Source organism: Nycticebus coucang, chromosome 23 (genome assembly GCF_027406575.1).
Source record: "Nycticebus coucang isolate mNycCou1 chromosome 23, mNycCou1.pri, whole genome shotgun sequence".
NCBI classification, from domain to species: Eukaryota; Metazoa; Chordata; class Mammalia; order Primates; family Lorisidae; genus Nycticebus; species Nycticebus coucang.
In genome coordinates, this window is record NC_069802.1 from 13,789,538 (window position 1) to 13,815,252 (window position 25,715).

Sequence of the window (25,715 nt, forward strand, 5' to 3'; positions counted from 1 at the left end):
TCAATTCGTTAGATGCCACAAAATGCTTTACAAGACCTACCAATTATTCATGAACACCTCTCCTTAGATTTTCTCTCAATCTCATCTTAGTTATGAACCATAATGCCCTTAGCTGGGAGTTAGGGTGGATTCAAGATTATATGTTTAAAAATCATGAGATCATTTGTTGGAATCTGACCATACTTTTGGCTAACCACACCCTGATATCATAGCAACTAAAAGTTTAGCCAAATGTTTTTTTGTTTGTTTTTTTGTAGAGACAGAGTCTCAATCACCCTTAGTAGAGTACTGTGGTGTCACGCAGTTCACAGTAACCTCCAACTACTGGGCTTAGTTGATTCTCTTGCCTCAGCCTCCCGAGCAGCTGGGACTACAGGCGCCCACCATAACACACAGCTACTTTTTTTTTTTTGTGGTTTTTGGCTGGGGCTGGGTTTGAACCCGCCACCTTCGACATATGGGACCAGCGCCCTACTCCTTGAGCCACAGGCACCGCCCAACACACAGCTAATTTTTTTGTTGCAGTTTGGCCGGGGCTGGGTTTGAACCCACTGCCCTCGGCATATGGAGCCAGCACCCTACCCACTGAGCCACAGGTGCCACCCTAGCCAAGTGTTTTAATTTCAAATAAACTGCTACGTGTTAAGGATGGTTGTCATGGGGATTGGAGGAGTCAGTTTTGATTCCACTCTTTTTTTTTTTTTTTTTGTAGAGACAGAGTCTCACTTTATGGCCCTCGGTAGAGTGCCGTGGCCTCTCACACAGCTCACAGCAACCTCCAACTCCTGGGCTTAAGCGATTCTCTTGCCTCAGCCTCCCGAGTAGCTGGGATGATTTCACTCTTAAATAGTGGGATATAAAATATACTTATACTCTCAGTTTTTCCACTAAATTAGCTAAAATTATTTTTTTGCCATCTTTTGTTTCCTTTCTTATCTTTTATATTTATTTATTTATTGGGACAGAGTCTTGCTCTGTCAATCACCATGGTTAGAGTGCAGTGGTATCATCAAAGTTCACAGGAACTTCAAACTCCTGGGCTCACTGGGAGGCTGAGGCGGGTGGATTGCCTGAGCTCCCAGGTTCGAGACCAGCCTGAGCAAGAGGGAGACCTGGTCTCTAAAAATAATCGCGGGCACCTGTAGTCCCAACTACTTGGGAGGCTGAGACAAGAGAATCACTTGAGCCCAAGAGTTTGAGGTTGCTGTAAGCTACAATGCCATGGTGATCTATTGAGGGTGACAAAGTGAAACTCTGTCTCAAAGAAAACCCAAAAACCCAAAAAAACTCCTGGGCTCAAGTGATCCTTCTACCTCAGCCTCCCAAACAGCTGGGATTACAGGATTACACCACCAGGCCCAGCTAATTTTTCTTTTTATTTGAGACAGAGTCTCACTATGTTGCCCTCGGTGGAGTGCCGTGGTTATCACAGCTCACAGCAACCTCAAACTCCTGGGCTCAAGCAAATCTCTTGCCTCAGCCTCCCAAGTAGCTGGGACTACAGGCGTCTGCTACAACATCTGCTATTTATTTATTTATTTATTTATTTCTCTCTTTCTTTCTTTTTTTTTTTTTTGAGACAGAGCCTAAAGCTGTCACCTTGGGTAGAGTGCTGTGGCATTGTAGCTCACAGCAACCTCCAACTCCTGGGCTCAGGAGATTCTCCTTCCTCCGCCTCCCAAGTAGCTGGGACTACAGGTGCCCGCCACAATGCCAGGCTATTTTTTGGTTGCAGCCATCATTGTTGTTTGGCGGGCCTGGGCTGGATTCCAGCCTGCCAGCTCAGGTGTATGTGGCTGGCGCCTTAGCCGCTCGAGCCACAGGCGCCGAGCCCTTTTTTATTTTTATTATAGACGAGGTCTTGCTCTGGCTCAGGCTGGTCTCAAACTTGTGAGCTCAGACAATCCACCTGCCTCCTAGGGTGCTAGGATTACAGCCCCAGCTAAATTTTCTTGTCTTTTTTCTTTTTTTTTTTTTTGAGACAGAGTCTCACTTTGTCGCCCTGGGTAGAGTGCTGTAACGTCACAGCTCACAGCAACTTCCAACTCTGGGGCTTAAGCAATTCTCTTGCCTCAGCCTCCCGAGTAGCTGGGACTACAGGCACCCACCCACCACAATGTCTGGCTATTTTTTGTTGCAATTCTCATTGCTTTTTTAGCTGGCTGGGGCTGGGTTCCAACCTGCAACCCTTGTAATATGGGGCCAGCACCCTACCCACTGAGACACAGGTGCCACCCTAAATTTTCTATTTAAAAAAAAATTTTTTTTTCTATTATTGACAGCACCTGTTGTTCAGTGAGTAGGGCATCGCCCATGTACACTGAGGCTGGCGAGTTTGAATCCAGTCCAGGCCAGCTAAAATCAACAATGATAATGGCAACAAAAAAAATAGGTGGGCCTTGTGGTAGGCACCTGTAGTCCTGGCTACTTGGGAGGCTGAGGCAAGAGAGTCGCTTAAGCCCAAGAGTCTGAGGTTGCTGTGAGCTGTGACGCCACGTACTCTAGCAAGGGTGACATAGTGAGACTCAAAAAAAAATCTGTTATTATCAGATTTTATTTGTTTTGTTTTTCCTTTTTTTTTTTTTGTGGTTTTTGGCCGTGGCTGGGTTTGAACCTGCCACCTCCGGCATATGGGACCGGCACCCTACTCCTTGAGCCACAGGTGCCACCCTGTTTTGTTTTTCTTTTTTTTTTTTTTGTAGAGACAGGGTCTCACTTTTATGGCCCTCGGTAGAGTGCCGTGGCCTCACACAGCTCACAGCAACCTCCAACTCCTGGGCTTAAGCGATTCTCTTGCCTCAGCCTCCCGAGTAGCTGGGACTACAGGCGCCCGCCACAACGTCCGGCCATTTTTTGGTTGCAGTTTGGCCGGGGCCGGGTTTGAACCCGTCACCCTCGGTATATGGGGCTGGCGCTTACCGACTGAGCCATTTTTCTTGAAGACAGAGCCCCAAGCTGTTGCCCTGGGTAGAGTGCCGTAGCATCACAGCTCACAGAAACCTCAAACTCTTGGGCTAAAGCAATTATCCTGCATCTGCCTCCCAAGTAGCTGGGACTACAGGCATCCACCACAACGCTCAGCTATTTTTTTGGTTGCAGCCATCATTGTTGTTTGGCGGGCCTGGACTGGATTCGAACCCTCCAGCTCAGATATATGTGGCTGGCGCCTTAGCCACTTGAGCCACAAGCGCTGAGCCTGTTTTGTTTTACTTTGTTTTTGTAGTTTTTGGCCGGGGTGGGTTTGCACCTGCCACTTCTGTTATATGAGGCCGGCGCCCTACTCCTTTGAGCCATAGGCGCTGCCCTACTATCAGATTTTAGCTGGGACAAACCTCTGATATTTCTAGCTTTTGAATTTTTCTTTCTTTCTTTCTTTTTAACTAAAAGTACCCTCCCAGCTGGGCGAGATGGCTCACTCCTATAATCCTAACACTCTGGGAGGCCTAGGCAGGTAGACTGCCTGAACTCAGGCCTAGCTCAGGAGTTTGAGACCAGCCTGAACAAGAGCAAGACACCATCTCTACTACAAATAGAAAAACCTAGCCAGGCATGGTAGTGGGCACCTGTCCCAACTGCTAGGGAGGTTGAGGCAAGAGGATTGTTCAAGCCCTAGAGCTATGACACCACAACATTCTACCAAGGGTGACAAAGTGAGACTGTCTCAAAAAAAAAAAAACAAAGAAAGAAAAAAAGGAAATGTAGAGAGTTATATGTATCAAGATCCCATCAGCTTCATTTTTAATTTCATAGTTTTTTTGTTTTGTTTTTTTTCCGGGACAGAGTCTCACTTTGCTGCCCTTGGTAGAGTGCTGTAGCATCATAGCTCACGGCTCTTGGGCTCAAACTCTTGGGCTCAAGCAATTCTCTTTCCTCAGCCTCCCTAGTAGCTGGGACTACAGGTGCCCACTACAATGCCCGTTTTTTAGAGACAGGGTCTCGCTCTAGTTCAGGCTGGTCTTGAACTCATGAGCTTAGGTGATCCTCCCACTTTGACCTCCCAGAGTGCTGGGATTGCAGGTGTGAGCCATTGCACCCAGCCCCAATATGAGATACCTCTTTACAAAGGTATTTCCTTGGCTGAGCTCAGTGGCTCATGCCTATAATCCTACCACTCTAGGAGTCCAAGCCAAGTTGATCCCTTAAGCTCAGTAGTTTGAGATCAGTTTGAACAACAGTCAGACCTCTTCTCTATTTAAAATAAAAAAAAAGGTGGGCATTGTGGCAGGTGCTTGTAATCCCAGCCACTCAGGAGGCTAAGGCAAGAGGATCTCTTGAGCCCAAGAGTTTCAGGTTGCTGTAAGCTATGATGCCACAGTACTCTACCAAGGGCAACAAAGTGAGACTCTGTCTCAAAGAAAAAAAAAAAGAAAGAAAGAAGATGAAAAAACACAAATTAAAGCAGGGTTTATTTCTTGACTACTACTTTAAGGAAATTTTTTTTGTTTTTGTATTTGAGACAGAGTCTCACTTTGTCATCCTCAGTTACGGTGCTGTGGCATCATAACTCACAGGAACCTCAAACTCCTGGGCTCAAGGGATTCTCTTGCCTCAGCCTCCCAAGTAGCTGGGACTACAGGTGCCTGCCACAATGCCCAGCTATTTTTTAGAGAGGGTGTCTTTTTTTTTGTTTTTTTGTTTTCTTTGTAGAGACAGAGTCTCACTGTACCACCCTCGGGTAGGGTGCCGTGGCGTCACACGGCTCACAGCAACCTCTAACTCTTGGGCTTACGCGATTCTCTTGCCTCAGCCTCCCGAGTAGCTGGGACTACAGGCGCCTGCCACAACGCCCGGCTATTTTTTTGTTGCAGTTTAGCAGGGGCTGGGTTTGAACCTGCCACCCTCGGCATATGGGGCCGGCGCCCTACTCACTGAGCCACAGGCGCTGCCCTAGAGATGGGGTCTTGCTATTGTTCAGGCTGGTCTTGAACTTGTGAGTTCAAGCAATACACCTGTCTCAGCCTCCCAAGAGTTGGGATTATAGGTGTGAGCCACTGTGCCCGGCTAAGTTGTGTTTTTTGATTACTAATGAAATTGAAAGTTTTCAAATGTCAAACATTTGTGTTTCTTTTTTGTGTGTCAACCATCAGTTCATACTCTATAGCCACCTATAGATGTACTGCAGGCATTAATATCTTCCTTATTGAGATGTATGAATCCTTTGTATGTTATATTACTCCTTCATTAGTATTTGTTCCAAATATTTTCCTTTTTTTTTTTTTTTTTTTGAGACAGAGCCTCAAGTTGTCACCCTGGGTAGAGTGCTGTGGCATCACAGCTCACAGCAACCTCCAACTCTTGGGCTCAAGCGATTCTCCTGCCTCCACCTCCCAAGTAGCTGGGACTACAGGCACCCACTACAATGCCTGGCTGTTTTTTCCAAATATTTTCCAACTGTTTCTCTTAATTCTGTATCCATTCAACAAATATTTATTCAATGCCTAGTATATTCCAGGTTGTGTGGTAGGAATGCTATGGTTTTTCTTTTTCTTTTTTTTTTTGCAGTTTTTGGCTGGGGCCAGGTTTGAACCCGCCACCTCCGGTATATGGGGCCGGCACCCTACTTCTTGAGCCACAGGCGCCACCCAGGAATTCTACCTTATACATAAAACTACCTTACACATAAAATTAGACACACATACTTTTCAGTTCTTGTTAAAGTTTAAAGCTTGCACTTACAGATTAAGACAAAAAACATGTAAGATCCCATATCACAGTGTCTGTTGGTCAGAGCTAACCCTTTCTAGTTCTCATGCGATTGCAGTTAGATGTCAGGTATAGATGTAATCATTTGAATGCTTGATTAGGGTAACAGGATCAGTCAATGTAGTTTACTCACATGGCTGGCAAATTGGTGTTGGCTGTTGGTAGAGGCTTTTGTTTCTCTCCACCTAGGCCTCTTCAAAGGTCTGGGTAGAGTGGTATGGAGACAGGCTTTCCCTAGAAAGCCAAGAGAATGAGGTGGAAATTGGCAATCTGTGCCTTTATGACATAGCCTCAGAAGTTGTACACATTCAGCAGCGTTCTACTGGTCAAAGAGCCCTGGTGCCTTCAAAGGTGAGAATCATTGGGGGTCATCTTAGAAGGTCAACTACCAAGGATCCTAACATCCTTTTCCTCTTTGGTTTTTTTTTTTTGAGACGGAGACTCGCTCTGTTGCCCTGGACTAAAGTGCCAGCCTAGCTCACAGCAACCTCAAACTTCTGGATTCAAGCAATCCTCCTGCCTCTGCCTCCTGAATAGCTGGGACCACAGGCACCTGCCATAATGCCCAGCTAATTATTTTTCTATTTTAATAGAGACAGGGTGTCCATCTTGCTCAGGCTGATCTCAAATTCTTGAGTTCTAGTGATTGTCCCACCTTGGCCTCCCAGAGCACTAGGATTATGGGCATGAGCCACGGTGCCCAGTGGTTGGGCACTGTTTTGTTTTTTGGGGGAAAGGATCTCACTTTGATCCCCAAACTGGAGAGCACAGTGGCTTTTCGCATGCCAGATCATAAGTGCCATACAACCTCAAACTCCTGAACCGAAATGATTCTCAGGTCTCAGCCTTCCAAGTAGGTAGGATTGCAGGCATATATGTCTTAGTGACCAGTTAATCCTAACCCCTTGATTTGCCCATAATTTATAAAGCACATACTGAGAATTTTGCAACAAGCCATATAATTCTAGTTTTGCACCATACTCCTCTCAAACACAGCTGTGTTCTCAAAAAACACTTTTGTGCATAGGGGCACACCCCAAGCATAAAAGATACTTTGTTTAGAGTTTTACAAAGCCCTTCTACTACAGGCTTGGTAGTAGACTAAACTTCATTAGGGCACTAGATTCCACCTCAAACTCTCTGAATTTAAGTTCAAAATTGCAGATTAAGGGCCAAGAAGCTTGACTTCTTTATACCTATTTGTAATTTGTTAATTAAGTAGGGAACATTTTGAGTATTACCAGAAACCTTTAATTTTTGGGCGGCGCCTGTGGCTCAAAGGAGTAGGGCACCAGCCCCATGTACCTAAAGGTGGTGGGTTCAAACCCAGCCCCAGCTAAAAACTGCAAAAAAAAAAAAAAGAAACCTTTAATTTTCTAGAAACCTTTGCTTGTGTTCAACATCTACTTTAATTAAAAAGCTCTTGCTGATTGTATTAATTTGCTGAAAGTGACTCAGCTTATTGAGAAGTAATTAACCAATAGCTGAGGTAGACAGCAAGGTAAAGGTCAAGTCAGAATAAGGAAGACAGCTTCTTACAGCTTTCACTTTGCCTGCAGGAGGGGCAGGAGTATTCTTGTGAAATCTTTCTTTGGGACTCACACTTTTATTTTTACCACCAGTCTCACTTTAGTTAAAGGTTGTCAGTTCACTTAAGAAAACAACATAGGGCTCAGCGCCTGTGGCTCGGGCGGCTAAGGCGCCAGCCACATACACCTGAGCCGGCGGGTTCACATTGAGCCCAGGCCAGCCAAACAACAAAGACGGATAGCCGGGCACTGTGGCAGGCGCCTGTAGTCCCAGCTACTTGAGAGGCAGAGGCAAGAGACTCGCTTGAGCCCAGGAGTTGGAGGTTGCTGTGAGCTGTGAAGTCACGGCACTCTACCCAGGGTGACAGCTTGAGGCTCTGTCTCAAAAAAAAAAAAAAAAGAAAAAGAAAAAACGACATAGTTCTAAATTTTGCCAGGTTAGGAAATTTCCTGGGCCTCAAAGTTTTAGTGGGGAGATCAAAAGGCTAGGATGGAGATAGTAGAAAGCATCAACTTCATCTAAAAAAGAGTGAGGTTGTTCACCAACATCATTCAGGCTCCTAAGACCAAAGCAACAAAGGCTTGGCCTTGTTGCCTAACAACAGTGCTCTCCTTCCCCACTACCTCCTGACTAGCAAATCATCTGTGGTCACGTATTTCCCTCTAGTTACTTCTGCTGAACTTAATTTCGGCCAGCTTTCCAGGGCAAAAATGGATAATCAGTCATTGTCACGTTTGACATAATTTTGTAATCTCCGATCTCCACAATGGGCCGGGCGCCGTGGCTCACGCCTGTAATCCTAGCACTCTGGGAGGCCAAGGTGGTTAGACTGCCTGAGCTAGAAACCATCCAGAGCAAGAGCCAGACCCCGTCTCTAAAAATAGCCGGCCTTGTGGCGGGCGCCTATAATCCCAGCTACTCCGGAGGCTGAGGCAAGAGGACTGCTAGAGCCCAAGAGTTTGAGGTTGCTATGAGCTACGATGCCAAGGTACTCTACCCAGGGAGACAAATTGAGACTGTCTCAAAAAAATAACCCAAAAACTCTACAATTTTAGCCTGTTTGGGCAGGTATTTGTACCCACCTCTACTTCTACCCCTACACGGGCATTCTAAAGACTACAGAAAAGAGAGACTCATGTACGTTAGCGGGCACGGTTCACCAAAGAAGAAACAGACCCTGCGCGCGACAGGTCATCAGACACGAGTTCTCAGCCCCGCCCCTCCCAACCGGAACTACATCCCCCCGCTCCGCGCCCCCACGCACAGCGTGACGTGGGTGTCCGCAGGCACTCGCGCCCGCCCGCCTCCTCCGGACGCACAGGGCTGGCGCAGGGCGCGCGCATGCTCGGCAGGCAGGGCAGCTGGGGTCTCGAGGCGCTGCAATCTGTTGCGCCGCCGCCCACAAGAGCCGGCAGATCCGGGTCTCGTGGCTAAGAGTGACGTGGTCAATCGAATCAAAACAGAGGAGGGGGAAGGAAGCCGGCGGCCAGGAGCAGCGGCGGTAGCGGCGTCCGGAGCAGCCGCAGCGTTCCGGAAGCTCCAGGCGGTCTTTCTGCCGAGCCTTGGTCCCGGCCCCTACCCTCCCCGCCCCATCGGTGTTGTCTGGGCGGGTGAGTGTCTTCCCCCTCTCCCACCGGCGTCTGCTAGCCCACCTTCCCCTCGCCCCGGTTATTTCTGGGGGCTGCGGCAGAACGGGGCTGCTGCTCGGCCTCGGTGGTTCCTTAGCCGGGCTGGTGTTGCTGCACCGGGAGAAGCCTGCTGGTGCCGAGCCCGCGCCCCCCTCCCCCGTCGGGCGAAGAGTGAGGCTGAGAGCCTGCATTTTGGCTTTTTCTACAGGAAATCAGAGTTGGGGCTTGGCAGGAAGGTGGACGGTAGCCACGGTGGTTTTATTTTTAGCGCCAGATAGTCAACACGGGTGGAGGCGTGAAATGGAGTAAAAAGAAGAGAGTCGTAGCTGGAAAGAAGAACTCTCAAACCCTGAAATCCACACCATGTCGTTTACCCGTCTTCCTCAACCCTTTCTGGGTATGATGAAGTCACTAGGATGCGTCCTTTGTTGTGATAGATGAGACAGGAAAGCTGCCACCCTGAAAGCGAGAGCCTTTCAGCCCCTATTGTGTTGCGAATTTAAGGGATTCCCTCTTTCAGTTTGTTCAGTAGGTGGAACCGGGGCTGACAGTAAAGAGGTAACACCCTTTAAATAGTGTGCGACAGACTGGTTACCAGCAATACCTGAAGTCCAGTGTTGGTGTTTAAAGCCAAAGTTCTCCAGAGTGGCTGTTTATATATGCTATGATTTTAATGAAGACGATGTTTGTTAGTTGTAGAGAGTCGGTGGGATGTTTTCAGTCGCCCCTGTTGGTAAAATCGAGGATGTGACCCTAATAATAGTGTCTTAGTTTTGCATCAAGAGACTGGGATGAGCTTCACGCACAATACCTACATTTGTAGAAAAGACCTTCCAGTTATTGTGTTTTATTGTCAGAAACGGCCGTTATACATACAGTAATTTGGAAAGCGTAAGACCTTCCAGGTGTTTTAGTCTTAAGACTCTTAAGGGACGTTTTCTCTGCCCAGTGCTGTGGAGGTTGCAGAAAGCTTGTGTTCCCTTCCACTTGAGGGGACTGGACGTGTAGATAGATTCCTTTTGCCTGTTTGGCGCCTGCCACCCTGCGTGCCCTCCAGGGCTGAGACCAGAAAACCAAACCTTTTTTGTCCTGACTTGGTTTTCGAAAAAAACATTAACTCATTAATTGAAGTGTTTCTGTGGTTAGCAGCAAGAAAGAACAACAAAAGTATGTGATGATTAATTGCCACGTATCAAATCAAGGAAGAGTTCTTACGAATTTAGATTATTTCCTTGAAGTTATGTCCTTATTGTGGGGTAGCATGGATCTCTTGATCGGTCTTTTTCTCCTGTGTGTGCCATTGAGATCTTTTTTCTTACTACCACAGTGGGAATCCTGCTGATTTAGATGAAGGAAAGTTTTCTTGAAGTTCGTTTTTCGCTTTTTACCTTTTATGCTAACCTGTAACTAATATTTTTGTTTGAACTATTTTGTGATAATTGGAGAAAGTGTTGATAAAATCAGGTGAGCAAAAAAGAAGAAAATAATCATCAGTAATCCTGCCACCCAAAGATCTCCAAAATGTTAGCAGTAGTTTATAGCGTTCCTATACAAGTAGGCTACAAAAAAGCATATGTAATACATATGAGACGGAGTCTCACTATGTCTCCTACTTTTTCACTTATTAGTACTGTACTTTTTTTGGATCTTAACTTTTGGGGAATAGTCACTGTGTAGCAGTTCCCCCTTATCTATTATTTCACTTTTTGAGGTTTCCTGTGGTTAGCCTCAGTCTGAAAATAATAGTAAGGTATTTGGAGAGAAAGACATACATACCACATTCATGTAAGTTTTATAATAGTAGATTGTTACTATAATGGTTTCATTGTTGTTAGTCTCCTACTGTGTTCAAGTTATAAATTAAAAACTTTATCATAAGTATGCATAGGAAAAAATATACATGTGTACGATCTGGCCCTATCCACAGTTTAGGTCATCCACTAGGGGTCTTGGAACATATGTCCGGTAAATAAGGGGGGACTGTTACATGTTTGGCAAACCGTAGTTATTAAAACCATGGTTTTAAAATGTTCCCTCACAAGTCTTTATGGTAGTATATGTTTTTTAAAATTTTTATTTATTTATTTATTTATTTTTGAGACAGAGCCTCAAACTGTCACCCTGGGTAGAATGCTGTGGCATCACAGCTCACAGCAGCCTCCAACTCCTGGGCTGGAGCGATTCTCCTGCCTCCGCCTCCCAGGTAGCTGGGACTATAGGCGCCTGGCTATTTTTTGGTTGCAGCCGTCATTGTTGTTTTGGCGGCCAGGGCTGGATTCGAACCTGCCAGCTTAGGTGTATGTGGCTGGCGCCTTAGCCGCTTGAGCCGCAGACGCCGAGTTAATGAAATATATGTTAAAAAAATAGGCATTTTTTTGTGGCACCCGTAGCTTAGTGGATAGGGCACCAGCCACCTACACTCAGGCTGGCAGGTTCGAACCTGGCCCTGGCCAGCTAAACAACAATGACAACTCCCAACAACAAAAAAATAGCCGGGCATTGTGGCAGGCGCCTGTAGCCCCAGCTACTTGGGAGGCTGCAGCAAGAGAATTAATTGCTTAAGCTCGAGAGTTTGAAGTGGCTGTGAGCTTTGACGCCAAGGCACTTTGCTTAGGGCAACATAGTGAAACTCTGTCTCAAAAAAGAAATATATAGGTATTTCTGTGTGGCAAAGGAAGGCTTAGCTTATTTTAACTCTTAGGAAAACAAGCATAGCCTGACTTAACAATATGGAAATTGAAATAGTTTTTGCTAATGTAATCGTTTGATTCAGGTAAATATTTAGTTCTAACCCATAGTTATACTGTGTCCTAAAAGCTGATAAGATGTTTAAGTAGTAAGATACTAGAAGGTTTTACTTTACATATCACGATTAATACACTTTCTTGAGTCCTAGGTGGGTGCCATTTTAGTCCAGTACTTTATAGTGCCACCAAAAGAGCCTGCTGTGGGAGGAAATGTCCTCTTCACCTCAACTTCAAAGGAGAAGTACATACCAAGAAGTAGCCTAAATTTGCTAATACCCATTTTGAGTCCAGTTCTCTCAAACTTACCTAAAACCTTTAAATGCCAGATGCTTACTACTCATTATGTGACTTCTTTTTTTTTTTTTTTTTGATTTGGCTTAAATGACAGTGTTTAATATGTATTCTAGATTAGTCTATTTCTTCCCATCCTTTATGCCAGCACCACCTTAGGGGGACTGTCATTTCTATCTTTTTTTTTTTTAATTGAGACAGAATCTCACTTTGTTACCCTTGGTAGAGTGCCGTGGTCTCATAGCTCACAGCAACCTCAAACTCTTGGGCTCAAGGGATTCTCTTGTCTCATCCTCTGGAGTAGCTGGGATTTCAGGCATGAGCCACAACACCTAGGTTTTATTTATTTATTTATTTATTTTTTGGACAGTGTGTCATTTTGTCACCCTTGGTAGAGTGCCATGGTGTCATAACTCACAGTAACTGCAAACTCTTGGGCTCAAGTGATCCTTTTGCTTCAGTTTTTATTTTCTTTTCCTTTCTTTTTTTTTGAGACAGAGCCTTCACTTTGTCACTCCTGGTAGAGAGCTGTGGTGTCATAGCTCACAGCAACCTCAGACTCTTGGGCTTAAGTGATTCTCTTGTCTCAGCCTTCTGAGTAGCTGGGACTACAGATTATAGGCACCTGCCACAATGCCTGGCTATATTTATTTATTTATTTATTATTATTTTTTTTTTTGTAGAGACAAGAGTCTTACTCTATGGCCCTCGGTAGAGTGCCGTGGCCTCACACAGCTCACAGCAACCTCCAACTCCTGGGCTTAAGCGATTCTCTTGCCTCAGCCTCCCGAGTATCTGGGACTACAGGCGCCTGCCACAACGCCCGGCTATTTTTGGTTGCAGTTTGGCCGGGGCCGGGTTTGAACCCGCCACCCTTGGTATATGGGGCCGGCGCCCTACCAACTGAGCCACAGGCGCCGCCCTATATTTATTTATTTATTTTTAGAGACAGTCTCACTTTGTGTCACTTTTGTGACACTGGTAGAGTGCTGTGGTGTCACAGCTCACAGCAACCTCCAGTTCTTGGGTTTAGGCGATTTCTCTTGCCTCAGCCTCCTGAGTAGCTGGGACTATGGCGCCTGCCACACGCCTGGCTATTTTTTTGTTGCAGTTTGGCCGGGCTGGGTTCGAATCCACCACCCTCGGTGTATGGAGTCAGCGCCCTACTCGCTGAGCCATAGGCGCTGCCCAACCCTGGCTGTTTTTAGAGACAGGGTCTCACTCTGCTCAGGCTGGTCTTGAACACCTGAGTTTAAGCAGTCCACCTGCCTTGGCCTCCCAGAGTGCTAGGATTACAGGCGGGAACCACCACGCCCAGCTGCACTTTCACTTTTTATGATGCATTCTTGGCAGCCTAACAGTTCCTTTAAAATGTATAACAGATTGGCACCCCCTTGTTGAAAGTCTCTCATCCACATTCAGAATAAAATTCAAACTCTTTACATAGGTTTGCTAGGTGCTACCTGTTGGCACTGCTTCCTTTCCTTACCTTACCTATTTCACTCTACCTAGTTCAGAACCCTGAAGCCTGGCCACATGAATTTCTTCCTGGATTCCAGCCCCACTAGCATTGCCAAACCAGATCTAGCCATAGGGTAGTAGGTAGCTCATAGGTACCTCAAGCTATAGGGTAGTAGGTAGCTCATAGGTACCTCAAGCTATAGGGTAGTAGGTAGCTCATAGGTACCTCAAGCTATAGGGTAGTAGGTAGCTCATAGGTACCTCAAGCTATAGGGTAGTAGGTAGCTCATAGGTAGCTCAAGCTATAGGGTAGTAGGTAGCTCATAGGTAGCTCAAGCTATAGGGTAGTAGGTAGCTCATAGGTACCTCAAGCTATAGGGTAGTAGGTAGCTCATAGGCAGCTCAAGCTATAGGGTAGTAGGTAGCTCATAGGTACCTCAAGCTATAGGGTAGCAGGTAGCTCATAGGTAGCTCAAGCCATTGTACTTGCACCCTGTGTCTTCAGTATTCTTCTCCCAGTGGTTAATTCCATAATGTCATTCCCTTCTCAGTTCAGATGTTACCTTTTGAAGGACATTGTCCCATCACTCCATTCTAGGTTATTTTCTTCACACCATTTATCACTGTCTGTAATTCTCTTACTTTTTATTTTGTCTTCTCTGCAAATTAAGCTTTATGAGAATGGGGGCCTTGTCTGTCCTTTTCACTGCATAGGAGGTACTTAGTGTTGGTTGAATGTGTGAACTTAGTGAACACGTCTCTGTTCCTCTTAAACATACTATCTATTTGAGGCCAGTTCTTTTTGTAGAAAATCCCAAATTCAGTGCCTTTATTTTCTTTGGGCAAGAAAACACCCACATTTTACTTCAGACCTATGGAATTAATTCCTGAGAGAAATGGGTCCTTAGAATCTGCATTTTCAATAAAATCTTCAGGTGATTTTAGCTCATATTAAACTGTGAGAATCTCTCTTAATCTTTTAATGGCTTTTCCCTGAGAGATTGCTTCTTGCTTTATAGTAGTAATGATAGCTACCATTTTTTTGAACTTTCTTTGTATGTCAGATACTATGCTAAAAATTATTTTCCATACTTTTCATTTAATGTATAACAACCTAAATATAGATAGTCCTACCAATGAAGACAATAAGACATGTAAGTGACAACTTGGATTTGAACCCAAATCTATCTTTTTTTTTTTTTTTTGCAGTTTTTGGCCGGTGGCCGGGTTTGAACCCACCACCTCTGGTATATGGGGCCTGTGCCCTCCTCTGAGCCAAAGGTGCCACCCCCAAATCTATCTTTTTAATCACTTTACTGCCTCTGAGCTACAGACTTTAGAACTGTAGCAGTACTTTGGTTAAGATAGACCATGTTTTTATTTAAGGACAAGGTAGTGTTGTTTTATTTTTTTTAATTAAATCATAACTTTATACATTGATGCATTTAAAGGTAGTCTTTTCTGTCCCATTTCCAATACTGTCCTTAATGTAGTTCATTGTTTTCTTGGCCTTTTTGTTTGAATTTGCACAGCTTGAAGATTACCTTAAGAAACATACTGCAAAGACTCCTAGGTCTTGTTTTCTTGTGTGGATTACTGAGACCCTACCAGGCTTAAAGTAAATTCGGAGTGTTTTCTCATCCTTTGTGTGTTACTTCTCATTCCCCACACCAGAACCCATCTAGCACTTTCTGTTGATAGTCATTTGAATTCTTCCTGCATTTTCTCTATTGATGTGGGTGTTTTATTATTTGAATTGTCTTTGAATCATCATAAACTGCAGAGATTTCAGTAAGACTACTTTCCAAAAGAATTAAAAAAGTAGCATTTGATTCTTGCATTGATTGGGGGTATGGGCCAGAGCCTTCAATCTGGAGAAGTACTGATTTTTTTTTCCTAGTCTTTTGGTGGCTGTCCAGCCTGTTTGATTGGGAGGAGGCATGTAAAGTCAGGGAGGACCAGTTAGGTAATCAGTAGGCAATAGAGATGTTTTCCCCTCCCTATCAGAAAGGCAAACGTAGGATTATTTATGGGATAAATAAATGAAGAAAAGTGCCCACTTTAATTGGTACCTGTAAAGAACAATGTATTGCCAAAATGAATTTGTAATAATCTTTTTCCATATAATTTAATAAGGCTAAGAACAAAGAACTTTAATACCAGAAACAAAATTAAATTGTCTAAATTGATGGTAATAAACAGTAATGTGTTAGTATCTCAAATATTCTTTGTAATGTTGTGACTTAAATTAGGATTTTTTTTTTTTTTTTTTTTTTTTGGAGACAGTCTCACTATGTTGCCCTTGGTAGAGTGCTATGTTGTTACAGCTCACAGCAACCTCCAACTCTTGGTCTTAAGCAATTCTCTTGCTTCAGCTGACGGGGATCCTAAGTGGCTGGGACTATAGGCACCTGCCACAACGTACAGGCACCGAGCCTAAATTAGGATTTTTTTTTTCTTTGAGACAGAATCTCACTGTTCCTGGGGCTAGATTGCCATGCCATCAGCCTAGCTCACAGCAACCTCAAACTCCTGGGCTCAAGCGATTCTCCTGCCTCAGCCTCCCCAGTAGCTGTGACTATAGGTGTATACCACCATGTCTGCCTAATTTTTCTGGTTTTCTTAGAGATGGAGGTCTCATGTTTCTCAGATGGTCTTCAACTCCTGGCCTCAAGCAGTCCTTCTGCCTTGGCCTTCCAAAGTGCTGGGATTACATGCATAAACCACTGCATGTAATTAGGCCCAACTTTGGGGATTCACCATGATATTATTTACAGTGGTGAAAAACTGGAACTATGTTCATGCCTTAAATGAAAACTTCGAGTCAGTTTTTTTTGTTGTTTTTGAGGAACAGGAGCTAAAGTTTTATTTGTTCATTTCTTGCATTTGAAGTACTCTTCGATGACATCCTTGGCCTGAGATTCTTTGCCATAATCCTTGACTACACAGCTGCAGCCAACCACTTTACGGGGTTCCCCCTCTCTGTCAATTTTACAAAGGCCTACCCATTCCCCTAGTTTCTTGTTGTCATCAACCTTAATGAGGTTGATTTGGTGTTCAGCACAAAGGGCCTCCACCAACTTGACATACACGGGCTCATCACAGTTGGATGCAAGCACACAAAGATGGGCATGGCGCTTGTCTAAGGCTTTGGCAGCTTCGCGGATTCCACGTGCAAGGCCATCGTGGATGAGGGCGGTCTTCAGCACCTCTTGTAAAGCGTTGTTAACGTCCATTACACCTCCAGCAGCAATGCCTTCCTCAGCCATGGCTGTGAGTTACGGGTGAAGTTGAATCTTGACCTCACCTAGGCCTCGGCCTCTGTGCAATTCAGCGGCGGCAGGGAAAGAGCCAGTTTTTTTAATATATCTTACAATGCATAGCCAGTTAAAAATCATGTTCAGGCCAGGCGTGGTGGCTCACTCTGGTAATCCTAGCACTCTGGGAGGTCTACTCGGGAAGATTGCTTGAGCTCAGGAGTTCGATACCAGCCTGAGCAAGGGTAAGTTAGTAGGGTCTCTACTAAAAATAGAAAAACTAGTCAGGTGTTGTGGTGGGCACCTGTAGTCCCAGCTACTCGGGAGGCCGAGGCAGGATGGATCACCTGATCCCAGGAGTCTGAGGTTGCTGTGAGTTATGATGTTATGGCACTCAACCCCAGGGTGATAGAATGAGACTTTGTCTCAAAAAACCCCCCAAAACCAAATAGTTAATCCACACTCTGAATGATTAGAGCAACAAGTCTAATTATAAAAAGCCATATTAATAACTTTTTAATGGTTTGAAATGAAATGTTCTTGTCAATAAGAAGTATATTCAGCATATGTTACTTGCATGTACTTAGAAAATTTACATGAAAGTTTTTAATAGAAGCTACTTCTGAGGAAAGTACCTTTTACTTTTCTGGATTTTTTTGAACTTTTTTTTTAAATTTTTAACTATAAATGTATTTTTTAAAGAACTGTTTAGCAAAATGTATAATTTCCTTAACTGATTTTTAGGTAGATAGTAGGGGTTATATATGTTAAATAACATTTTAAACTTAATTGGTTTGTTTTGGAGAAAGTTAACCTTTTCGTTGCTTATTTTCATACTGAGTTTTCATTTCCCTTTTTAAAAAATTTAGATCAATGCGCAGATGTAAGTTTCAGCTTTGTAAAAATACAAAGTGAATGGTTTATGCTTGACTGCGCTCATTCACAAGTGTTACAAATGCAGAGCTTTCAAAATTTAACAGCTAGTAAAGGTGTTTCCAATCTAGTTAGGGCTGTAGTAAGGATCTTCATGGTGTCTGCACCAGAGTTAGAGGTCAGTGCTCTGGCTGCTGTCATATTTTATCTTACAACATAATTTGTGTGTGTATGTGTGTCATAAAATTCATTCATGTAAGCATTGAGATGTTTTTAGGTGGGAAAGATGATATGCAGATTCTACTACAAGGTACAACAAAAAATTAGAGAGGATGATAACATTTGGTGCAGACCAGCAGTGGCACAATTCCAAATAAATATTAGACCAAAGATAATAATGTAAAGCTTCATGAGGCAAGATATGCTCCCATTTAAAACTTAAGAAATAAAGGCTGGGATGGTGGCTCACATCTGTAATTCTATCACTCTGGAAGGCTGGGGTGGGTGAATTGCTTAAGTCAGGAGTTCAAGACCAGCCTGAGCAAGAGAGAGACCCTGTCTCTACTAAACACAAAAAAACTGTGGCAAAAGAATTGCTTGAGCCCAAGAGTTTGAGGTTGCTGTGAGCTATGATGCCAGAGCACTCTACCCAGGACAGCTAAAAAAAAAAAAAAAAGCTCTAAGAAATAGTACCATCAATAGAAAAGGAAATCAACTTTTTTTTTTTTTTGTAGAGACAGAGTTTCACTTTATTGCCCTCGGTAGAGTGCCGTGGCGTCACACAGCTCACAGCAACCTCCAACTCCTGGGCTTAAGCGATTCTCCTGCCTCAGCCTCCCGAGTAGCTGGGACTACAGGCGCCCGCCACAACGCCTGGCTATTAGGAAATCAACTTTTAAGTGCACCAAAAGGATGGAAGGGCAAATAAGAGGAAAATTTGCATTAGTTGAGGTACAAATATAAGCTGCAAAATAATTTTTTGAAGACGAGTTTATTTTTTGCTATAGTATGTTTTGTTGCTTTGTTACTCTTAGCAAAGGTAGTGTAGAAGAAACTGACTTGCTTGAAGTTTTGAACAGACTTTAAAAATCCATTACAGGTTTGGCGCCTGTAGCCCAAGTGGCTAAGGCGCCAGCCACATACACTAGAGCTGGTGGGTTCAAATCCAGCCTGGGCCTGCCAAACAACAATGACAACTACAACCAAAAAATAGCTGGGTTGTGGCGGGTGCCTGTAGTCTCAGCTACTTGGGAAGCTGAGACAAGAGAATCGCTTAAGCCCAGGAGTTGGAGGTTGCTGTGAGCTGTGATGTCACAGCACTGTACCCAGGGCGACAGCTTGAGGCTGTCTCAAAAAAAAAAATCTGTTTATAGATTTTATTAATTTATTGGAGTGGTTCCAAGTATTTTTCCTGACATGATGAATGACATTTATGTGCATCTTTGTGCACATATGTCATCTTGGCTGTCATGTAGATGATAGCGGATGTGAGTTTATGTGGGTTTGGAGAATAGTACCGATAACTTTGCTACTTTCTGCTCAGAAAAATAGAGACAAGCCAAGTGAATGGAGTGATACCTGGATGTGTTGATTCCACTCTAATTTATTTGGATAAGGCAGCTTATTCATAAAAACATTACTTGTGTTACGTTGATCATTGCGAAAGTTTTGAGATACATAAAAATCAGGCAGTGTTTTTAAAATCCACATGGACAGAAATATGTGAAGCCCTCTCAGCAATACTGAAGTGAGAAAGTTGAAGTGTGTGGGTGAATCAGAAAGGATAGCTGTATGTGGTGGCTCACACCTGTAATCCTAGCATTCTGGCAGGCCTAGGTGGGTGGATTGCTTGAGCTTAGGAGTTTGAGACCAGCCCGAGCCAGAGCAAGACCTCATTTCTAAAAAGAGCCAGACAGGGCTGGTGCTTGTAGTCCCCAGCTACTCAGGAAGCTGAGGCAAGAGAATCGCTTGAGCCCAAGAGTTTGAGGTTGCTGTGAGCTATGATCCTATGGCACTCTACCCAGGGTGACAAAGTGAGACACTCTCAAAAAATAGATAAATAAAAAGCACTCTTACAAGTTCTCATTTCCTCTTTGTACAACTCTTTAAAATGAATAGCTTCAGTTATCACTCTTGTTTTATTTTATTTTATTTTTTTTTTTAATTTTTATTACCCCAAAAGAAAAATCCACATCCATTGAGTAGTTATTTCTTCCCCATGCCAATCCCATTCTACAGCCCCTGACAATCTGTTTTCTGTCTATATGGACTTACGCATTTTGGATATTTTATATGAATGGAATCATACAATATATAATCTTTTGTATCTGGCTTCTTAGGATAATGTTTTGGGGTTCATCCATATTATAACATTATTCAGTACTTTTTTTTTTTTTTTTTTTTTATTGTTGGGGATTCATTGAGGGTACAATAAGCCAGTTACACTGATTGCAATTGTTAGGTAAAGTCCCTCTTGCAATCATGTCTTGCCCCCATAAAATGTGACACACACTAAGGCCCCACCCTCCTCCCTCCATCCCTCTTTCTGCTCCCCCCCCCCATAACCTTAATTGTCATTAATTGTCCTCATGTCAAGATTGAGTACATAGGATTCATGCTTCTCCATTTTTATCACTCTTGTTTTATAAAGTCACAGAGAAGCTAAGTTAATTGAATCATTTATCTTAGGACACATTCTTTCTGCTGTCTCATGATGTCTTAGCAAAAGTTGTCTAAAGTGATTCCTAGAATATGAATCAAATATAGGTAAAGAATAAAGGGGTCACTAACGAAAGAGAGGTTAATGTCTAAACCATAATGTCATGTTCTGAATGTTTCCCCCCAAGTTCATATTTGAAATCCTAACCCCCAGTGTATTAGGAGGTGGAACCTTTGGGAGGTGATGAGATCATGAGGGTGGAGCCCTCTAAGGTAGTGCTTTTACAAAAGAGGCCCCAGAGAGCCCCTTGCCCCCTTCTTTGATGTTAGGCTACAGTGAGAAGGCACCATCTATGAACCAGAAAGTAGGCCCTCTGAACACTGAATCTGCCAGCATCTTGATCTTGGACTTCCTGGCCTCCAGAAGTGTGAGAAGTAAATTTCTGTAGTTTATCTTTTTTTTTTTTTCTTTTTTTCTATGAGTACTAGTATACCAGGAATTTCTGTCCATAAACTATGCAGTTTATGATTTTTTTTTTTTAGCAGCCCTGTAAGGCACCTAAGAAAATAGGGTCACATTAAATGAGAATTTCTGTAAAAGTGGTGGCAACCTGAGGTGGACTTTTATTTTTTTTTTAATTTTTTTTATTTTTGCAGTTTTTGGCCAGGGCCAGGTTTGAACCTGCCACCTCCGGCATATGGGACCAGCACCTACTCGTTGAGCAACATATGGGGGGTGAGGGGGTGGACTTTTAATAGAATCTTATGTTACAGATAAATGGAAGAATTAAGGAGATAAGGAAATTCTTGATGACTTTGAAGAGTTAAGCCTGGTAGCAGTGGGATAGAAGGTTAAAGATCGCTCTCCTTTTCTTTTTAAGACAGAGTTTCACAGCTCTGCACCCATAGCTCAGTGGTTAGGGTGCTAGCAACATACACCAGGACTGGCGGGTTCAAATCCTGCCTCGGCCTGCTAAACAACAATGACGACGACAACAACAACAAATAGCCGGGTGTTGTGGCAGGCACCTGTAATCCCAGCTACTTGGGATGCTGAGGCAAGGGACTCACTTAAGCCCAAGAGTTTGAGGTTGCTGTGAGCTGTTAGGCCACAGCACTCTACCAAAGGTGACATAATGAGACTATCTCTAAAAAAAAAAAAAAAAAAAAAAGACAGTCTCACTTTGTCCTCCTTGATAGAGTGCTGTGGAATCATAGCTCACAGCAACCTCAAACTCTTGGGCACAAGCGATCCTCTTGCCTCAGCCACCCAAGTAGCTGGAACTACAGGCACCTGCCAGAACTCCCAGCTATTTTTTTTTAGAGACAGGGTCTCACTCTTGCTAAGACTAGTCTCAAACTCGTGAGTTCAGGCAATCCACCTGCCTTGGTTTTAGAGTGCTAGGATCCACCTGGCACTGTGGTCCACCATGCCTTGCTATTCTCCTTTTCTTGAATTTCAAGCTTTCTGCAGAGTGGTGATCATAGAAGTAATTTTTAATATTTATTTTGGCTGTTATATACTGGTATGTAATTATATTAAATAATTTAATAATTGATTGTAAGCCTTTGAAGGTAGAGGCTGCCTGTTTCTTCTGTATCCCCTTTGAACTCTTCTGCCAGTTACTTAGTCCCCTGAGGACTTGTTTGATACTGCCTTTTTAGGAAAACAGAAGTGAGAGAAGACAGGGTTTTGAATCCCACCACTGTGTGTGCTCTGTGACTTTGGGCAAGTTACTGAAGCTCTCAGAGTCTCAGTTCTTTCCTCTTTAAATTAATGTGTGAGAACTGGTGCATCTCCAAAGTTGTAATCATATAACTTGTGAAGTTGTGGTTTGTTGAATATGAATAAATGAAGACTTGGTATCTTCTTTTTTTTTTTTTTGTAGAGACAGAATCTCACTCCATGGCCCTCGGTAGAGTGCCGTGGCCTCACACAGCTCACAGCAACCTCCAACTCCTGGGCTTAAGCGATTCTCTTGCCTCAGCCTCCCAAGTAGCTGGGACTACAGGCGCCCACCACAACGCCCGGCTATTTTTTGGTTGCAGTTTGGCCGAGGCCGGGTTCGAACCCGCCACCCTCGGTATATGGGGCCGGCGCCCTACTGACTGAGCCACAGGCGCCGCCAAGACTTGGTATCTTCTGATCTATATCTGATCTGTACAGTGATGTCTTGTACAGGCCTCCTGTTCATGCTGACATTGTTGCATCTATAAACTCCTATTTTACTCTGTTGGAAATAAACTTCTCTTCTTTCCAGCCTAGTCTCTTCCATTTGAATGATATGACCTCTGAAAGGGTGTCTTTAAGCCTTTGTTTTCTTATAAAAATATAAGAATTTTAGAGGTAAATTTTTTGTGTGGGATGGTTATTTTTACTGTGATAAATAGCTACTTGTAGATAAACAAATATAGGGTCACTGTTATAAAAAATGTTGTTTCTGAAGTGATGGGCCTTGCTAAAAAAATTAATTGTATGCTTGGCACCCATAGCTCAGTGAGTAGGGTGCCGGCCACATACACCAAGGCTGATGGGTTTGAGCCCGGCCCTGGCCTGCTAAACAGCAGTGAAAATTACAACCGAAAAATAGCCAGGCATTATGGCGGGTGCCTATAGCCCCAGTTACATGGGAGGCTAAGGCAAGAGAATTGCTTAAGCCCAAGAGTTTGAGGTTGCTGTGAGCTATGATGTTACATCACTCTACAGAGGGTGACATAATGAAACTCTGTCTCAAAAAAAAATTAACTATAATGGGTTGGATATTAATTTGGATTTAAAAAATTTATTGTAATAAAAATTAAAAATTTGCGGGCAGCGCCTGTGGCTCAGTGAGTAGGGCGCCGGCCCCATATGCCGAGGGTGGCGGGTTCGGACCCAGCCCCGGCCAAACTGCAACAAAAAATAGCCGGGCGTTGTGGCGGGCGCCTGTAGTCCCAGCTGCTCGGGAGGCTGAGGCAAGAGAATCGCGTAAGCCCAAGAGTTAGAGGTTGCTGTGAGCCGTGTGACGCCACGGCACTCTACCCAAGGGCGGTACAGTGAGACTCTGTCTCTACAAAAAAAAAAAAAAAAAAATTAAAAATTTGTGATAGGATTCATGAATTTTTAATCTTGTGAGTTTTGATACCAGAGAATTGTGATATTTTAGACATATTATACATAATGGAGTTGATTTTAAACATTTAATATTTAAAAATACCTTTAACTTCATTTTAATTTTTTTTTTTTTTTTTGAGACAGTCTCAAGCTGTCGCCCTGCATAGAGTGCCATGGTGTCATCATAGCTCACAGCAACTCGAACTCTTGGGCTCCAGTGATCCTCTTGTCTCAGCCTCCTAGGGTGCTAGGATTACAGGCATGAGCTACCTTGCTTGGCCTGAATGTCTTGAAATTCTTCAGGTATAGTGTTAGCACAATTTTTAATACATAGCAATTGACTGATTTGAACTTAATTTTGCATTTTTCCCTTGTCTATTTCTCATCAGAGGTACAAATGTAGTTTAAAAGTATGTCAGTATGGGGTGGCGCCTGTGGCTCAGTGGGTAGGGTGCTGGCCCCATATACTGAGGGTGGCAGGTTCAAACCCAGGCCCCAGCCAAACTGCAATACCCTGTGGCTCAGTGAGTAGGGCGCCAGCCCCATATGCCGAGGGTGGTGGGTTCAAACCCAGCCCCGGCCAAACTGCAACCAAAAAATAGCCGGGTGTTGTGGCGGGCGCCTGTAGTCCCAGCTGCTCGGGAGGCTGAGGCAAGAGAATCGCGTAAGCCCAAGAGTTAAGAGGTTGCTGTGAGCTGTGTGACGCCTCGGCACTCTACCCGAGGGCGGTACAATGAGACTCGGTCTCTACAAAAAAAAAAAAAAATAGTTGGGTGTTGTGGCAGGCGCCTGTGCTCACAGCTGCTCAGGAGGCTAAGGCAGGAGAATCACCTAAGGCCAAGAGTTGGAGGTTGCTGTGAGCTGTGATTCCATGGCACTCTGCCAAGGGCAATAGAGGCTCTGTCTCTAAAAAAAAAAAAAGTATGTCAGTATTAAGAAGTAAATAGAAGGGCGGCGCCTGTGGCTCAGTCGGTAAGGCGCCGGCCCCATATACCGAGGGTGGCGGGTTCAAACACAGCCCCGGCCAAACTGCAACAAAGAAATAGCCGGACGTTGTGGCGGGCGCCTGTAGTCCCAGCTACTCGGGAGGCTGAGGCAAGAGAATCGCTTAAGCCCAGGAGTTGGAGGTTGCTGTGAGCTGTGTGAGGCCACGGCACTCTACCGAGGGCCATAAAGTGAGACCCTGTCTCTACAAAAGAAAAAAAAAAAAAAGAAGTAAATAGGAGGGTGCTGCCTGTGGCTCAGTGAGTAGGGCGCCGGCCCCATATGCTGAGGGTGGCGGGTTCAAACCCAGCCCCGGCCAAACTGCAACAAAGAAATAGCCGGGCGTTGTGGCGGGCGCCTGTAGTCCCAGCTACTCGGGAGGCTGAGGCAAGAGAATCGCTTAAGCCCAGGAGTTGGAGGTTGCTGTGAGCCGTGTGACACCACGGCACTCTACCCGAGGGCAGTACAGTGAGACTCTATCTCTACAAAAAAAAAAAAAAAAGAAGAAGTAATAGGAAGTCAATTGGTAGTTATCTAATTTCTGTACTTTTCTGGAGTTGTCTTTGTAAAAGTGAAACAAATGTAACATGATTGGTTATATCTGGCAGATGCGGAATGAGTCCTGGTTAGGAATTTACAATGTGACTTCTTGTGCAAGCTCTGTCAAATATTAAACCTGTGATCATGGTCAAATTACTAGCTTATCTGGACCTATTTTCTTCATTTTGGGATTAATTTTCCTGCCTTGACTTTGTCAGAAGGGCTGTTGAAATCTGAAAGTTGTAAGAAAAGCTATTACTAGGTATGGTTGTAATTTGGTTGAGACCCATTTCTTCTAAAAGCAATCAGTTTTGAATATTTTGCAAAAAGTATTACATATGAGTAGGTTTGAATATCATTTTTTTTGTTTGTTTGAGACAGTCTCACTGTTGCCCCAGGCTAAAGTAGTGCAGTGTCATAGCTAACAGTAACCTCAAACTCCTGCATCAAGTGATCCTCTTGCCTCAGCCTCCTGAGTAACTGGGACTAGAGGCACCCACCCCAAAGCCTGGTTAATTTTTCTATTTTTAGTAGAGATGGAGTCTCTTGCTCAGGTTGGTCTCAAATTCTTGAGCTCTAGTCATACACCTGCCTTAGCCTCTCAGAGTGCTGAGATTACAGGTGTGAGCCACCACGTCCAGTCCTGAATGTCCTATTACGTTGTGACTTTGGGCAATCTGATAAAAGTTATCCCAACCAGTTATGATGCTTTTTAGGATAAAAATGCATAGAATGCTTCTTAATTCCCATTTTATGGACCAGCATCAATATTTTGTCTTATAAACGTTAATTGCCTATGTTCTAAGTTGTTTCTGTGCGTTTTCCTCGTGTTGTGGGTATTTTTAAAACTGAAAGAATTGTGAGACTGGGCAGGGTGGCTCACCCCTATTCTGGGAGGCCAAGGAGGGAGGATCCCTTGAGCTCTGGAGGTCGACTAGCCTGAGCAAGA

General features: G+C 44.0%; 2 protein-coding genes across 2 annotated transcripts in view; one reads left to right on the plus strand and one right to left on the minus strand.

The window, feature by feature from the left end:
* Nucleotides 1–8,535: 8,535 nt before the first annotated feature.
* The window catches only part of SMIM14 (small integral membrane protein 14), an 83,875-nt gene continuing 66,695 nt past the window's right edge, over nt 8,536–25,715 (plus strand). Inside the window, exon 1 of the mRNA XM_053578172.1 lies at nt 8,536–8,843. The gene's annotated coding sequence lies outside the window, so the exon portion shown is untranslated. The remainder of the gene's footprint in view (nt 8,844–25,715) is intronic.
* LOC128576129 (40S ribosomal protein S12-like) lies at nt 16,190–16,718 on the minus strand. The gene has a single exon (XM_053578169.1). It carries the CDS (start codon nt 16,627–16,629, stop codon nt 16,234–16,236), a length of 396 nt encoding a protein of 131 aa, XP_053434144.1. The 5' UTR covers nt 16,630–16,718; the 3' UTR covers nt 16,190–16,233.